At 34.7% G+C, this 13,879-nt stretch overlaps 1 protein-coding gene across 1 annotated transcript; it reads left to right on the top strand.

Annotated features, from left to right (window-relative positions):
• Positions 1 to 3,818: 3,818 nt before the first annotated feature.
• Positions 3,819 to 4,241, top strand: LOC150032792 (copper transporter 4-like). Its single transcript, XM_090307020.1, has one exon. It carries the CDS (start codon positions 3,819 to 3,821, stop codon positions 4,239 to 4,241), a length of 423 nt encoding a protein of 140 aa, XP_090163146.1.
• Positions 4,242 to 13,879: the final 9,638 nt, after the last annotated feature.

Below are 13,879 nucleotides of genomic sequence, written 5' to 3' on the forward strand. Positions count from 1 at the left end.
AATTTGGCATGATAGATTAGGTCATTCTGGGTCTATAATGATTAGTAGAATTATTGAGAATTCAAACAGACGTCCATTGAAGAGCTAAGAGATTCTTCAATCTAATGAAATATCATGTGATGCTTGCTCTTAATGCAAATTAATTATTAGACCGTCACCAGTCAAAGTGGGGATTGAATCATCTGCATTTTTAGAACAAATTTATGGTGTTATATGTGGACCTATTAACCCACCAAGTGTACCATTTAGAAAAAAAAATTCTCACACGTGTGCTTATTATCAAGCTGAAATCTTGCATTTGTAGGATTACTTGCTCAAATAATTATGTAAAGAGCACAATTTCCTGATTATATAATTAAGATCATTCGTCTTGATAATGCTGGTAAATTTACATCCCAAGCTTTGATAATTATTATATGTCAATTGGGATAAGTGTTGAACATCTTGTAGCTCATGTTCATACACAAAATGGTTTAGCATAATCATTCATAAAACGTTTTCAGTTAATGGCTAGACCATTGTTTGTGAGAGCTTAGCTTCCTACATCTGTATGGGGACATGCTATTTTGCATACAACGCCACTTGCATGAATTAGGACAATATCTTATCATAAGTACTCGCTGTTACAATTAGCTTATAGTCATGAGCCAAATATTTTTCATCTGAGAATTTTTGGATGTGCAGTATATATTCCAATTGATCTACCACAACATACTAAGATGAGTCATCAAAGGAGGTTAAAAATACATGTTGGATACGATTCCCCATCAATTATCAAATATCTTGAATCTCTAATGGGTGATGTATTTACTACACAATTTGCTGATTGTCATTTTAATGAGATAAGTTTTCCAAAATTAGGTGGAGGAATTAAGAAGTTAGAAAAATAAATTACATGGAATGCATCGTTATTATTTCATTTAGATCCACGTACAAATCAATGTGAACTTGAAGTTCAGATGGTAATTCATTTGTAAAATAAATAGCAAATTAGTTGCCAGATGCATTTATAGATGCAAAGAATGTAATAAAGTCACATATATCAGCTACAAATGTTCCATCGAAAATCGATATCCCAATATAATAAGTTGTCACTAATGAGTCTGGAACACACCAGAAGCGTGGTAGACTAGTGGGTTCCAAAGAAAAAAATTCTCAAGAAAAATAATTAATAGTCAAGAAGACTTGGTTGAGGATGTAAATACCCATGAAGAAATTGATGACATGACTAATGAGGAAAGTGGAATACATGAAAATAATAATGAGATTTCAATAAACTATGTTATGACAGGAAAAAGATGGAATCGAACTCATGTAGTTATTGGCAACATTTTTTGCGTATAATGTTGCTCTTGATATTATATATGAAAATGAGGATTCTAAACCAAAATCTGTTGAAGAATGTCGACATAGAAAAGATTGGCTTCAATGGAAAGAAGAAATCGAGGCAAAATTAAACTCACTTTTAAAATGTCAGATTTTTTTACCAATAGTATGAACGCCAAAAGTTGTCGAACCTATGGGATATAAATGAGTATTTGTGAGGAAAAGAAATGAAAATTGAGGTAACAAGATATAAAGCAAGACTAGTTGCACAAGGTTTTTCACAAAAACCTGATATTGATTATGAAGAGATGTATTCTTTGGTGGTGGATACAATTACACTAAGATATTTAATTGGTCTGATTGTATATGAATGTCTGGATATGCATCTTATGGATGTAGTCACAACATATTTATATGGATCTCTTGATAATGATATTTATATGAGAATCCCGAAGGATTTAAGGTTCTGAAATATATAAATCAAATTCCCTGGACTTTATTCAATAAAGTTACAGAGATCACTATATGGATTGAAATAATCAGGACGAATATGGTTCAATCGTCAGAGTGGATATTTGTTGAAAGAATGATATCAAAACAATCCAATATGTTCATATATTTTTATAAAGAAATCACAGTCATGATTTGCTATTATAATTGTATATGTCGATGACTTAAATATAATTGTGATTCTTGAAGAGCTTTCAAAGGCAATAGAATATCTTAAGAAAGAATTTATGATGAAAGATCTCGGAAAAACAAAATTTTACCTTGGCTTACAAATTGAGCATTTAGCAGATGAGATAATTGTTCATCACTCAACTTATACAAGAAAAGTTTTGAAAAGATTTTATATGGATAAAGCACGTCCATTGAACATTCCAATGGAAGTTCGTTCATTAGATGTGAAGAAAGATATATTTCGACCTCGAGATGATAATGAAAAGCTTCTTGGTCATGAAGTATCATATCTTAGTGCAATTGATGCACTTATGTATCTTGTTAATAATATAATATCAGATATTGCATTTTTAGTAAACTTATTAGCAAGATTTAGTTTTTCTCCAACAAAAAAACAGTGAAACGGTATTAAGTATATACTCTATTTTCTCCAAGGAATGATCGACATGAGTTTTTTTATTTAAATAAATCAAATATTGATATAGTTGGTTATGCAAATTCTAAATATTTATCTGATTTACACAAAGTCAGATCTCAAATAGGTTACCTGTTCATATATGGAGGAACTATTATATCATGGCGATCGATGAAACAGACTATAACAACCACTTCCTCAAATCATGTTGAAATTCTTGCAATTCATGAGGCTAGTCGAGAATGTGTATGACTAAGATTAATGACTTAGCACACTCGTGGAACATGTGGTTTTTCTTCTAGTAAAAATCTTCCAACGATATTATACAAACACAACACAACATGCATATCCCAAATCAAAGGAGGATGTATTAAAGGAGATAGAACAAGACATATTTCACCGAAGCTTTTCTACATTCATAATCTTGAGGAAAATGACGACATCACATACTATAAATTTGTTCGAAAGATAACTTGACAGACTTATTTACAAAGGCATTACTTACTGTGACCTTTGAAAAATTGGTGCACAACATTGAAATGTGGTGACTTAGAGATCTCAAATGATGTTTCCATGAGGGGAGTAAAAATACTTTTTAAGAGTATCAGATTACACGAAATATATACTATTAACATATTTCATATATAATGAGCATCTAAGGGAAGTATTATAAATATGTTAAATTAGGTGTAATGTAGATGTCTATTATTAGTGTCAATTAGCCATTTGTCACTTATCAATTACCTAACTATTGTGTTAATATGTCTCAAAATTACACAATATTAATGTGCATGTAATCTATCTTCTACTTGTCAAATTGTCTATAAATAGTGATGTTTGGCGGGTTTTGAAATACATCTATTGGTGATCAATAAAAAAATTGGAGAAAGTGGAAAAACATATTATTTGTTATTTTATATATTTATATATTATATTATATTTTTTCAATATCGTGTTACTCCTCAAATTCATAGCATCGAGCAAATATTTGCTCTTGGTCGTATGAAATTCAACTAATTAAGGGAACCAAAAAGGGAAAAATTTAAATTTGAACCTTTCTTTTCAGCGGCGAACAAGGTGTTCTGTCGATTTAAACTTTGCAGGGGGATCGCTTGAGGGCGAGTCATGGCATCTGTATGACGTAGGTCTAAAATCCCATCCCACGCGCACGTGCATCTCACACGCATTGTATTTCAATTGGTTTGGCTTTGCCCAAACGCCATCAGTGAAACACACACGCTTTCTAAAGCGTGAACGAGAAAAACACCCGCAAAACAAATTTTCTTAATTTTGTTTGCAATTTCCCAATTTAAAAAACCCCCCTTTGTTTCTCTTAAAATAGTCACATCAGCCATCGAGAAAAAGAAAAAAAATCTTGTAGTAAAGGAAGACTACAATGGCTGTGAAAACGACGTCTCATCATAACCTGGGCGTCGTCCCACCACCGTCGCCGGAGACCAATCCGGCCGAAAAGACAGTGACGCACAAGTCTTTATACTGGGGACACGAAGCCCAAGTCCTGTTCACCGGCTGGCCGGGTACGAACTCCGGCATGTACGCATTAGCGGTGATTTTCGTGTTTGTTCTGGCAGTGCTCGTAGAATGGCTTAACTCCTGCAACTTTATGAAGCAAAACGCGGAGAATGTGTGGACGGCGGTGCTGCAGACGGCGATACACGCAGTACGTACGGGTTTAAGTTACATGGTGATGCTAGCCGTGATGTCGTTCAACGGCGGAATCTTCCTGGCTGCGGTGGGTGGGCATGCTGTGGGCTTCGTTCTGTTTAAAGGGCGAGGCGAAAGAAAGATGGTCCAATAAGATTCTAAATTGGGCCTAAATAGTGGGCTTTCGTTTGTAATCCCCCATACCCAATATCAAAGCCCATTAACCAACTACTTGCGCACGTTTTCTTCCTAATTTTTTTTATTAACATTGTAACTGAAGATTGTGATAATTACATATATATTTGGTTTATGTAAGAAGACATGGAATAAAAGAATAGATATGAAAAAGAAAGGCGGTGAGATATTTTTTGGTTCAGTTAGGTGGAAATGTGATGGGGAAAAGTAAAAAAGAAGCAACATGGAAGAGAATAGAGAAAAAAATGGAGAAGAGTCAGGGTTAGTGCGCGTTCTTGAGTGATAGACGACAGTTGACAATGGATCGAAGTAACACAAATGACAACCTTCAATCCCTCCCATTATCGCATTTTCCATTAGGCCCCTACTATGTTCTTTTTTCCACCTCAATATTCACCTCCTAAATTGGTGTTTTTTCTTTCTTCTAATTCTATAATAAATAATCCCAATCTCATGGTTATGAAGTTTGGAGAGTTGTAAATTAGTAGGGACTATTTAGTTTAAGGTTTTTTTAGATGCCCAAGAATTAAGGATGATCGAAAATTAGGAAAATTATAAATCTGGAAATAAGATTGATAGGAATCAAGAATGATTGTGTTCGGTTGTGAAATGCTATCTAAATTTTATGGGAACAAATTATCTTTATATTTAATTTATAAACTTAATTGTGACAACTCTATAAAATTTTATAGATAAGTTGATAGACAATACACTATGTTTGCACGAGGTTTTTGGACAAACTTATTTTGTAAAATTGAACTTGAGTTGGCGTTGGTGTTAATGTTGATTTGATGCTATGTGGTTCGATCCCCCGATTCTCTCTCGATTGAACGAATGTGGTTCGATGAATGTGCTTGACTTGAAAAAAAAACACCAAACATTCTTGAAGTAGAAGTCTTTTCAAGGGAGGCTTGTTGATGAATTTTCTTTGGGTTCTATGTAGAATTGCTGACCCCACAAATGAGAAGAGTTTCTCTATTTATAGAGTTCTCTAGTGGGTCTCGTGGGCTTGGACTTGATTGGTTCATGGGCCTGACCTTTAGCATAGTTAATCCATAGGCCTAGTCCTTAGGCCTGATTAGTTGGACTTAGGTTTGGTTAGTCATGGGTTTGACATTTAGGCCCAATTAGACATTTGGGTCAAATCCAACTTTTTTTTATATAGTTGGACTTTAACCCAAATAATAATATCAAATTGAGTGACATTAATCTTATCTGATTCAACGGTCATGATGAAACACGTGACATCAACGGAATTTGTTTTTAACTTCAATTTGGGACACATGTCAACCCCTAATTGGTCCCAATTTGATGATTTGAAATTTCGTCATGAATGTCATGGGGGTTTGTGATTGGTCTAAATTTTCTCCTTCAACAAATGCCTCTTTTCGAGATTTATGCACGGATGTGGGTGGATGAATCTCAAAAAAGATAAAATTGGAATCGAGATACAAGTAATTTATTCTTGACCTCGATATGTTCAAATAATCAAACTACGAAGTTAGTACAAAAATTTGATTAAAATTTGTGATAAAGTTTAGAACCTAGCCAAATATTAAGAAAAACTTCAAGTTTTCATCCCCAATTTAATTTAATTTGGAGATAAAAACTTAAAAAATTGAATTTAGAAATTTGCAATATGACCAAAGTTTAATTTAAGAAAAATTTCAAGCTTTATCCCCCATTTAACTTGATTTGGAGATAAAATCATAAAAAGTTTGAGTTTAAAATGAAATTTGGAGTATTGCCAAATTTTTAATTTAAGAAAAAATTCAAGTTTTATCCCCAATTTAATTTGATTTGGAGAAGAATATGCATTTTAAAAAATGAAATTTGGAATATGGCCAAATTTTTAATTTAAGAAAAATTTCAAGTTTTATCCCAAATTTAATTTGATTTGGAGATAAAAAAATTTAGAAATTTGATTGGTATAAAATTTGGAATATGGCCAAATTTTTAATTTAAGATACTTGAAACTTTATCCCTAATTTAATTTGGCTTTGAGGATAGAAACTAAATTTGGATGATTTGATTTTGATATAAAATTTGGAATATGCCCAAATTTTAATGAGAGATTAATTGAAATTTTTTTTAACCCCAATCTATTTTGATTGAAGATAAAAACTAAGTTGGATAATTTGAATTTGGAATATAGCCAAATTTTAATTTGGAATGAATTTTAGATTTGTCCCACAATTTGATTTGGAAATAGGATAAGAACATAAATTTGGATGAATTTGATATAAAATTTGGAAGGTGTCCAACTTTTTTTTTTAATCTACAATTTAATCTCAAAGTTGAACAATTTGATTTTGAATAAAATTTGGAATATATTCTAAGGTTGGTTGAAAATAAATTTGAGGACAAAATCTAATAAAATCAAATTAAATAGAAAATTTAATTAATTTTTTTAAAATTTAATTTAAAATTGGGATAGAATCAAATTAGGAAATCTAATAAAAATCTAATATTTTAAATCAACTATTTATTTGATTTGGATTTCCTAATTTGTTAAAAACTGGGGAACATTTATAAATAGGACCCCAAATCCATGCATTATCATCATCATCTCCTCTTCTTCTAACTTTCCTTTCTCTTCTTTTCCTTTTTTTTTTTTTTCCTTTTCTTCTTTCTTTCTTTTTTTTCTTCTCTCCTTTTTTCTTTTCTTTTCTCTTTTCTCTTTTATTTTACCCATGTTATTTTTTGTTTCTGTCTTTTCCTTCAATTTTTTTTTTTTTTAAACTAACTTGCCCCCTTGCCCTTTATTATAGGAGTTAGAATTACCAGCAAAGAACTACTAGTAGCTTACACTTTAAAAGGCCAAAAGGTGGGTTCCTTTTCTTTTTTTTTTTTTTTTTTTTTCTTATATATACATATATTTATATACTAGCAGAGGGCATTTGATACATGACTGCCAGCTCCACCAACAATGATCTAACTCCTGCTAGACACAGCTCCTATGTGGGTGACTGTGTAGTCTGTGGGGGTGGTCGCCAGCTCTGTCAACAACGATCTGACTCTTGTTAGACGCAGCGCCTATGTGGGTGACTGCGTAGCCTGCAGAGGTTCTCGCCGGCTCTACCAACAACAATCCAACTCCTATTAGACGTAGCCTTTTTGTGGGTGATTGCGTAGCCTGCAGGGGTGGTCCAACGATCTGATTCTTGCTAGACACAGTCTCTATGTAGGCGACTGTGTAGCCTGCAAGGGTGGTCATTAGCTCCACCAACAACGATTTGACTCATGCTAGATACAACCCCATGTGGGTGACTATGTAGCCTGTAAGGGTGGCCGCCAACTCCGCCAACAACGATCTGACTCTTGCTAGACACAACCCCTATTTGGGCGACTGTATAACTTGCAGAGGTGGTCGTCAGCTCCCAACAATCTAACTCTTACTAGACACAACCCATATGTGGGTGACTGTGTAGCCTGCAGGGGTGGTTGCCAGCTCCGCCAACAAAGATTTGACTCCTGCTAGACATAGCTCCTATATGTGCGATTGTATAGCCTATAGGGGTGGTCGTCTACTCTGCCAACAACGATTTAACTCCTGGTAGACACAATCCCATGTGGGGTGACTGTGTAGCCTACAGGGGTGGTCGCCAACTCCGCCAAAATGATCTGACTTCTGCTAGACACAACCCCTATATGGGCGACTGTATAGCCTGCAGGGGTGGTCGTCAGCTCCTAACGATATAACTCTTGCTAGACACAACCCCTATGTGGGTGACTATACAACCTGTAGGGGTGATCACCAGTTTCGCTAGATGAACCAAACTTGATCTCCAATATGAAGCGAAGCCAGGAAGACCAGACGCGATCCTACAGATGAGGTGGAGCCAGACAGACTAGACTTGATCTCGCATATGAGGTGGAGCTAGGAAGACTGAACTTGATCTTGTGGCAAAGCCAAGAGAACTAGACTTGATTTTCAGAGATGAAATGGAGCTATACCAACATTTTTGTAGAGAAGATGAAGCTGCAACAACATTTTAGAGAGAAGAAAAAGCTGCACCAATATTTTGGAGAATAAACGAAGCTCGAACCAAAATTTTTGGAGAGAGAGCAAAGCATCCAACATTTTGGAGAGGGGGTGAAGCTCACCAACATTTTGGAGAAGGAAAGAAGTTGCACTAATATTTTGGAGAAGAAGCGAAGCATCCAAACCTAACTTCGAAGAGGAAGCGGTGAAGCCTGTGAACTTGAAGATGGAATAGCATCGATGAAGCCTCTGAATTTAAAGATAGAGGAGCATCTGTACACCTTCTGAACTCGAAGATGGAGGAGTATCGACGAAATCTCTAAGCTTGAAGATGGAGGGGCATTGACGAAACCTCTAAACTTGAAGATGGAGAAGCACCGAAAAAGCCTTCACACTTGAAGATGGAGAAGCATCGATGAAACCTCTAAACTAGAAGATGGCGGAGTACCAATGAAGCCTCTAGATTTGCAGATGGAGAAGCACCGATGAAGTCTCTAGACTTGAAGATGAAGGAGCATCAACTAAGCTTATGAACTTGAAGATGGAAGGGTATCGACGTAGCCTCTAAAGTTAAAGATGGAGGAGCACCAACGAAGCCTCTGAGCTTTAAATTTGATGAAGCATTGACAAATCCTTCAATCATGAATTTTAATAAGTATCGGCGAAATCTCTGAACTTGAATTTAAAGAAGCATCAGCAAAACTTCTGAACTTGATCTTGAAGAACATCTATAGTTGAAGATGAAGAGTTGAACTATAGACAAGTGATGCTTTGAATTTGAAGTGAGCAATGCCCAACACTACTTCTTTATTTAAGCGAATGAAAAGATAATTGAATTTTCTAGCGATAACCTTATTGTACACATCCAACCTGTGTAGCATCGTGCAGACGATATGCATCTTCAATTTGTTGCATTGCCCCCAATAGGGATGAACATCTTCAATTTGTTGTGCTGCTCTTAGTAGAAATGAACATTTCATTCTGCCATGTAGTGCCACATGTAGGGTGATTATGGTACTTTTTTTTTATAGACTGAACTTAAATTTCTTTAAGTTGCCTACGTACTCTTGAAAAAAGGGATCAAGTCATGATGTAGTTTAAATTTTTTTTTTTTACTTTTTTTTTGGACGTTCACCTTTTAAGCTCATGCAGACTAGGAGCAACATGCAATTTAGGCTCTTGCAATAAGGAGCTCCTTTTTTTTTTTTTTTTTTTTTTTTACATTCGTTAATCGTAAAACTTCTTGAGAAAATTGCCATCAATTGGGCCAATTCTTAGTCCGCCTTGATCATCAGTCTTGAATGCTCCATTTGTATAAACTTCTTTAAACGTAGTAGGGCCCATCCCATTTAGGTGTGAACTTATTTTTCGTATGTCTCGTCGTGATAATAGGTCTTCTTACAGCGAGTTCTAGATCACTGACTTGAAAAGATTGAGGCTTTACGTGCTTATCAAATTTAATATTAAATTGAGTGAAATTAATCTTATTTGATTCAACAGTCATGATGAAACCACGTGACGTCATCGGAATTTATTTTCAACTTCAATTTGGGACACATATCAATTCCTAATTGGTCCCAAATTTGATGATTTGGAATTTCGTCATAAATGACGTTGCAATTTTTTATTGGTCCAAAATTTCTCCTTTAAAACACTCAATTCAAAATTGTGAGAAACATAATTATTTAACAATCAAATAATAATAATAATAAAATTATTAGTTATAAGTATTTGTAAAATGAGTAATTTATAATTAAAGTTACTAGATAACGAGCAATTATAAAGTATTAAATTAAACCAAATTTACCTTTCAATAATTAATTTACGCCATAATAATTTTTAAAAAATAATTTAATTTGAACGGAAAAGTATGAGAATAAAATGATAAGAATGAAAGAAAATAAAATAATAAATAGAATGAAGAAGGGAAAAATAAATAAAAAAATATATATTAAAGAAAAAATAGAAAGAAAAACATGTACAAATATCTCATAAAATTAAAAAAAAAATGATTAAAAAAATTGAAATAATAAATATAAAAAGAAGAGATAATGATGAATAAAAAAAGAGAAATAAACATATGAAAAGAGGAAGAAAAAATGGAAGAAAAAAAAAAGAAGCAAAAGTGGGAATTTATTAAAAACCCATCGATTACAGTGGGAATAAAAAGCATGCAAAGAGAGGCATTCTTGATGTCTGGAAAACATCAAGAAAAAATGTTTTCTTATTAAATATCTCAAATTCTCCAACCAAACAAGGAATTTATATATCTATACCCATTCTCACCCTATATTCCCTCAAATCAAATGGCCCAGTAGAGTCTATAGAGTAAAATTTTATTCACAACTATATATTTCTTAACTCCCTACTTCCCTACTAGTTGACCCAAACAATCCTTAAACTTGAAAATTCTTTAGCTATAGTGTCTTGACTAATTGAATGATATTTAATAGACGTGATTATCCATCATCAAATAGAAACCAATAGTTGATTGTTGCTTGGATTACTATTTCACTCTAATTACTTTTGATTTGTTTAAATCTTGAATCAAATTCTAAGAAATTTTTTAATTTTGAGAAAACAAAAGGAGGGTCCATCTCGTTTAAAGAAAGATGAATGTAATGAAATTGGCAATAAAAAAACATAAAAAATTAAAGAAATAGACAAAGAATTTTACATGATTTACTAATAATGTGTGAGTTGTTAGAGAAAGAGATGAACACATCAACAACACACATGGACAAATAGTCAGCACCCTCAATCTATAGCATCATTCTTCTAGAAGGAAAAGTTGTTAGAGAGAATATTTTACTCAGCCAATCAAAAGTGTACAAATATATTTGTATTCATTTATTATAAAATTGTATAAGGCTATTTAAGCCTCTGTATACCTACACAGAAAACAAGAGGAAATAAATATACAAAAAACCAATTCTGCAAGGATCTTTTCATCTCATCGCCATTTCGTCTTCTTCCTTACTTTTTTCATTTTCCTTGCTCTTTTATTTCTCTAACTTGGTATTAGAGCCGTATTAATGGCCAACGCCTCTTCAAACACTTCATTTTCCTCAACCACTCTCATTTTCACCAATCCACCTCTGAATCAATTGTTGAACCAAATCTCCTCCGTGAAACTCGACCGAAAAAACTATCTATTATGGAAAACCCTCGCATTACCCATCCTAAGAAGCTATAAAATAGTAGGCCATCTCACAGGTGAAAAATCCTGTCTTCCGAAGTTCGTCTCAGCATTGACTGAAGATTCTGTTCTCCTTCAAGGTGAGGATGTTGCCGAAAGCACCGATGAAGCCTCGTTGAGCTCCGCTCGCTCCAGAACAGTAAATCCTTTGTTCGAACAATGGGTCACAACCGATCTTCTATTACTCGGATGGCTCTATAACTCGATGACTCCTGAAGTAGTCTTGCAGCTGTTAGGCTTCAACAACGCTAAGGATCTATGGGAAGCTACCCAAGACCTCTTCGATGTACAATCAAGAGCAGAAGAAGATTTTCTTCACCATGTTTTTCAGACTACCAAGAAAGGTAACTCTAAAATGGAGGACTACTTATGCACTATGAAAACTAATAATGAAAATTTAGGATAGGCTGGAAGTCCTGTACCTAGAAGATGTTTAATATCTCAGGTTCTTCTCGGTCTAGAGGAAGTCTACAATCTGGTCATCGTTGTCATTCAAGGAAAATCGGATATCTCCTAGATGGATATGCAGTCCGAGCTCCTCATCTATGAGAAATGGTTGGAGCACCAAAATACTCAAAGAATCCTTGGTAACATTGTCCCTACTGTAAACATGGTTCAAAATGAATCCAGACAGATGAACAGCTACCATCAGACTAACTCTTGACCCTCTTTTCATCAACAACGTGGAGGAGGTAGTGGCAACTCCAACACTGGTCGAGGACGAGGTCGTGGTTGTGGCAACAAACCTACATGCCAAGTTTGCGATAAATATGGACATTCAGCACTTGTGTGCTATAATCGTTTTAACAAAGAATTTATTAGGAATTTTGGACAGAACAGGGGAGGACAGAGCTCAAATCCTGGTAACAATGGCCTACCCAACCCCACCGCATTCATAGCTACCCAAAACTCCAATCCTTTTGTTGGTCCAGAAACATTGGTTGATCCGAATTGGTATGTGGATAGTGGAGCTACAAACCATGTCACGACTGATTTTGCAAACTTGAACAATCCAGATGAATACTCAGGTAATGAGAAATTTATGGTTGGAAATGGAAATAAACTACAAATATCCCATGTTGATGATACCTTATTATTTGATGGAAAGAATACTGTCATACTTGAGAATGTATTGTGTGTTCCTAAAATCATAACGAATTTGGTTAGTGTATCTAAGTTAGCCCAAGATAATAACACCTACTTTGAATTTTAGGATGTGCATTGCTTTATTAAGGACAAGCGTACGGGTCAAACACTACTGAAAGGAAACCTTAAGAATGGGTTGTATCACCTGGACCAAGTACTTGTTGAAAGGAAAGAAGGATGGAAGAACCAGAATATTGAGGACAGAAGGCCTTTAAACATAAATAAGAACAAGACTGCATTAGTTTTGTCTGGAAAAACAGCAAGAGTTAATGTAGCTATCTCTAAAGCCATATGGCATAGACGTCTAGGTCATCCCTCAATGAAAATTTTGAATTCTATCATTAGTGAATGTAATCTCAAAGTTCAAAGCAATGAAGAGAATTTGTTTTGTGAATCATGTCATTTGGGTGAAGCTCACTGTCTACCATTTCCTAAGTCTGAAAGCCATGCTACTAAACCTTTTGAACTGATCCACTCTGACTTATGGGGGCCTACCCCTATTGTTTCATCAAATGGTTTTAGATACTACATACTGTTTGTTGATGATTATAGTAGATATACTTGGATTTATCCCTTGAGACAAAAAAATTGGTGCTCTGGAAGCATTTCAACATTTTATTATCTATGTTAAGAATCAATTCAACAAAACAATTAAAGCTCTACAGTATGATAATAAAGGTGAGTATGTTAAAATTCATGAGCTAAGCAACTCAAGTGGAATCCTAGTCCGGCTATCATGCCCTTACACCTCTGCTCAAAATGGCCGAGCAGAAAGAAAACATAGACATGTGGTAGAAACCGACCTCACACTACTAGCACAGGCCAGCCTACCCTTGAATTTTTGGTGGGATGCCTTCCTCACTGCCACCATGTTGATTAATGGACTCCCAACAGAGGTACTGCAAGGTAAATCCATTGACTCTATTCTTTTTAACAAGAACTTAAATTTTGCAGAGCTAAAGGTCTTCGGTTGTGTCTGTTTTCCATACCTCTGGCACTTTCAACACAACAAATTCAACTTTCATTTAGAAAAATGTGTGTATCTAGGCCCCGATCAACAACACAAAGGATTCAAATGTTTAACCAAGGATGGCCGGATCATCATCTCTTGGCATGTCATCTTCAATGAGGATGAGTTTCCCTTCACCCATTTGTCCCAGTCCAATACCAAAAACCAGCTCAATCCCTCACCCACACTCACCCTGCCCACAAGTAGATGATCGTTTACCTATTGCTCATCGCCCACAAAATCCAACTGATCGTTTAA

Source organism: Benincasa hispida, chromosome 11 (genome assembly GCF_027475165.1).
Source record: "Benincasa hispida cultivar pf3 chromosome 11, pf3_genome.v1.1, whole genome shotgun sequence".
NCBI lineage: Eukaryota > Viridiplantae > Streptophyta > Magnoliopsida > Cucurbitales > Cucurbitaceae > Benincasa > Benincasa hispida.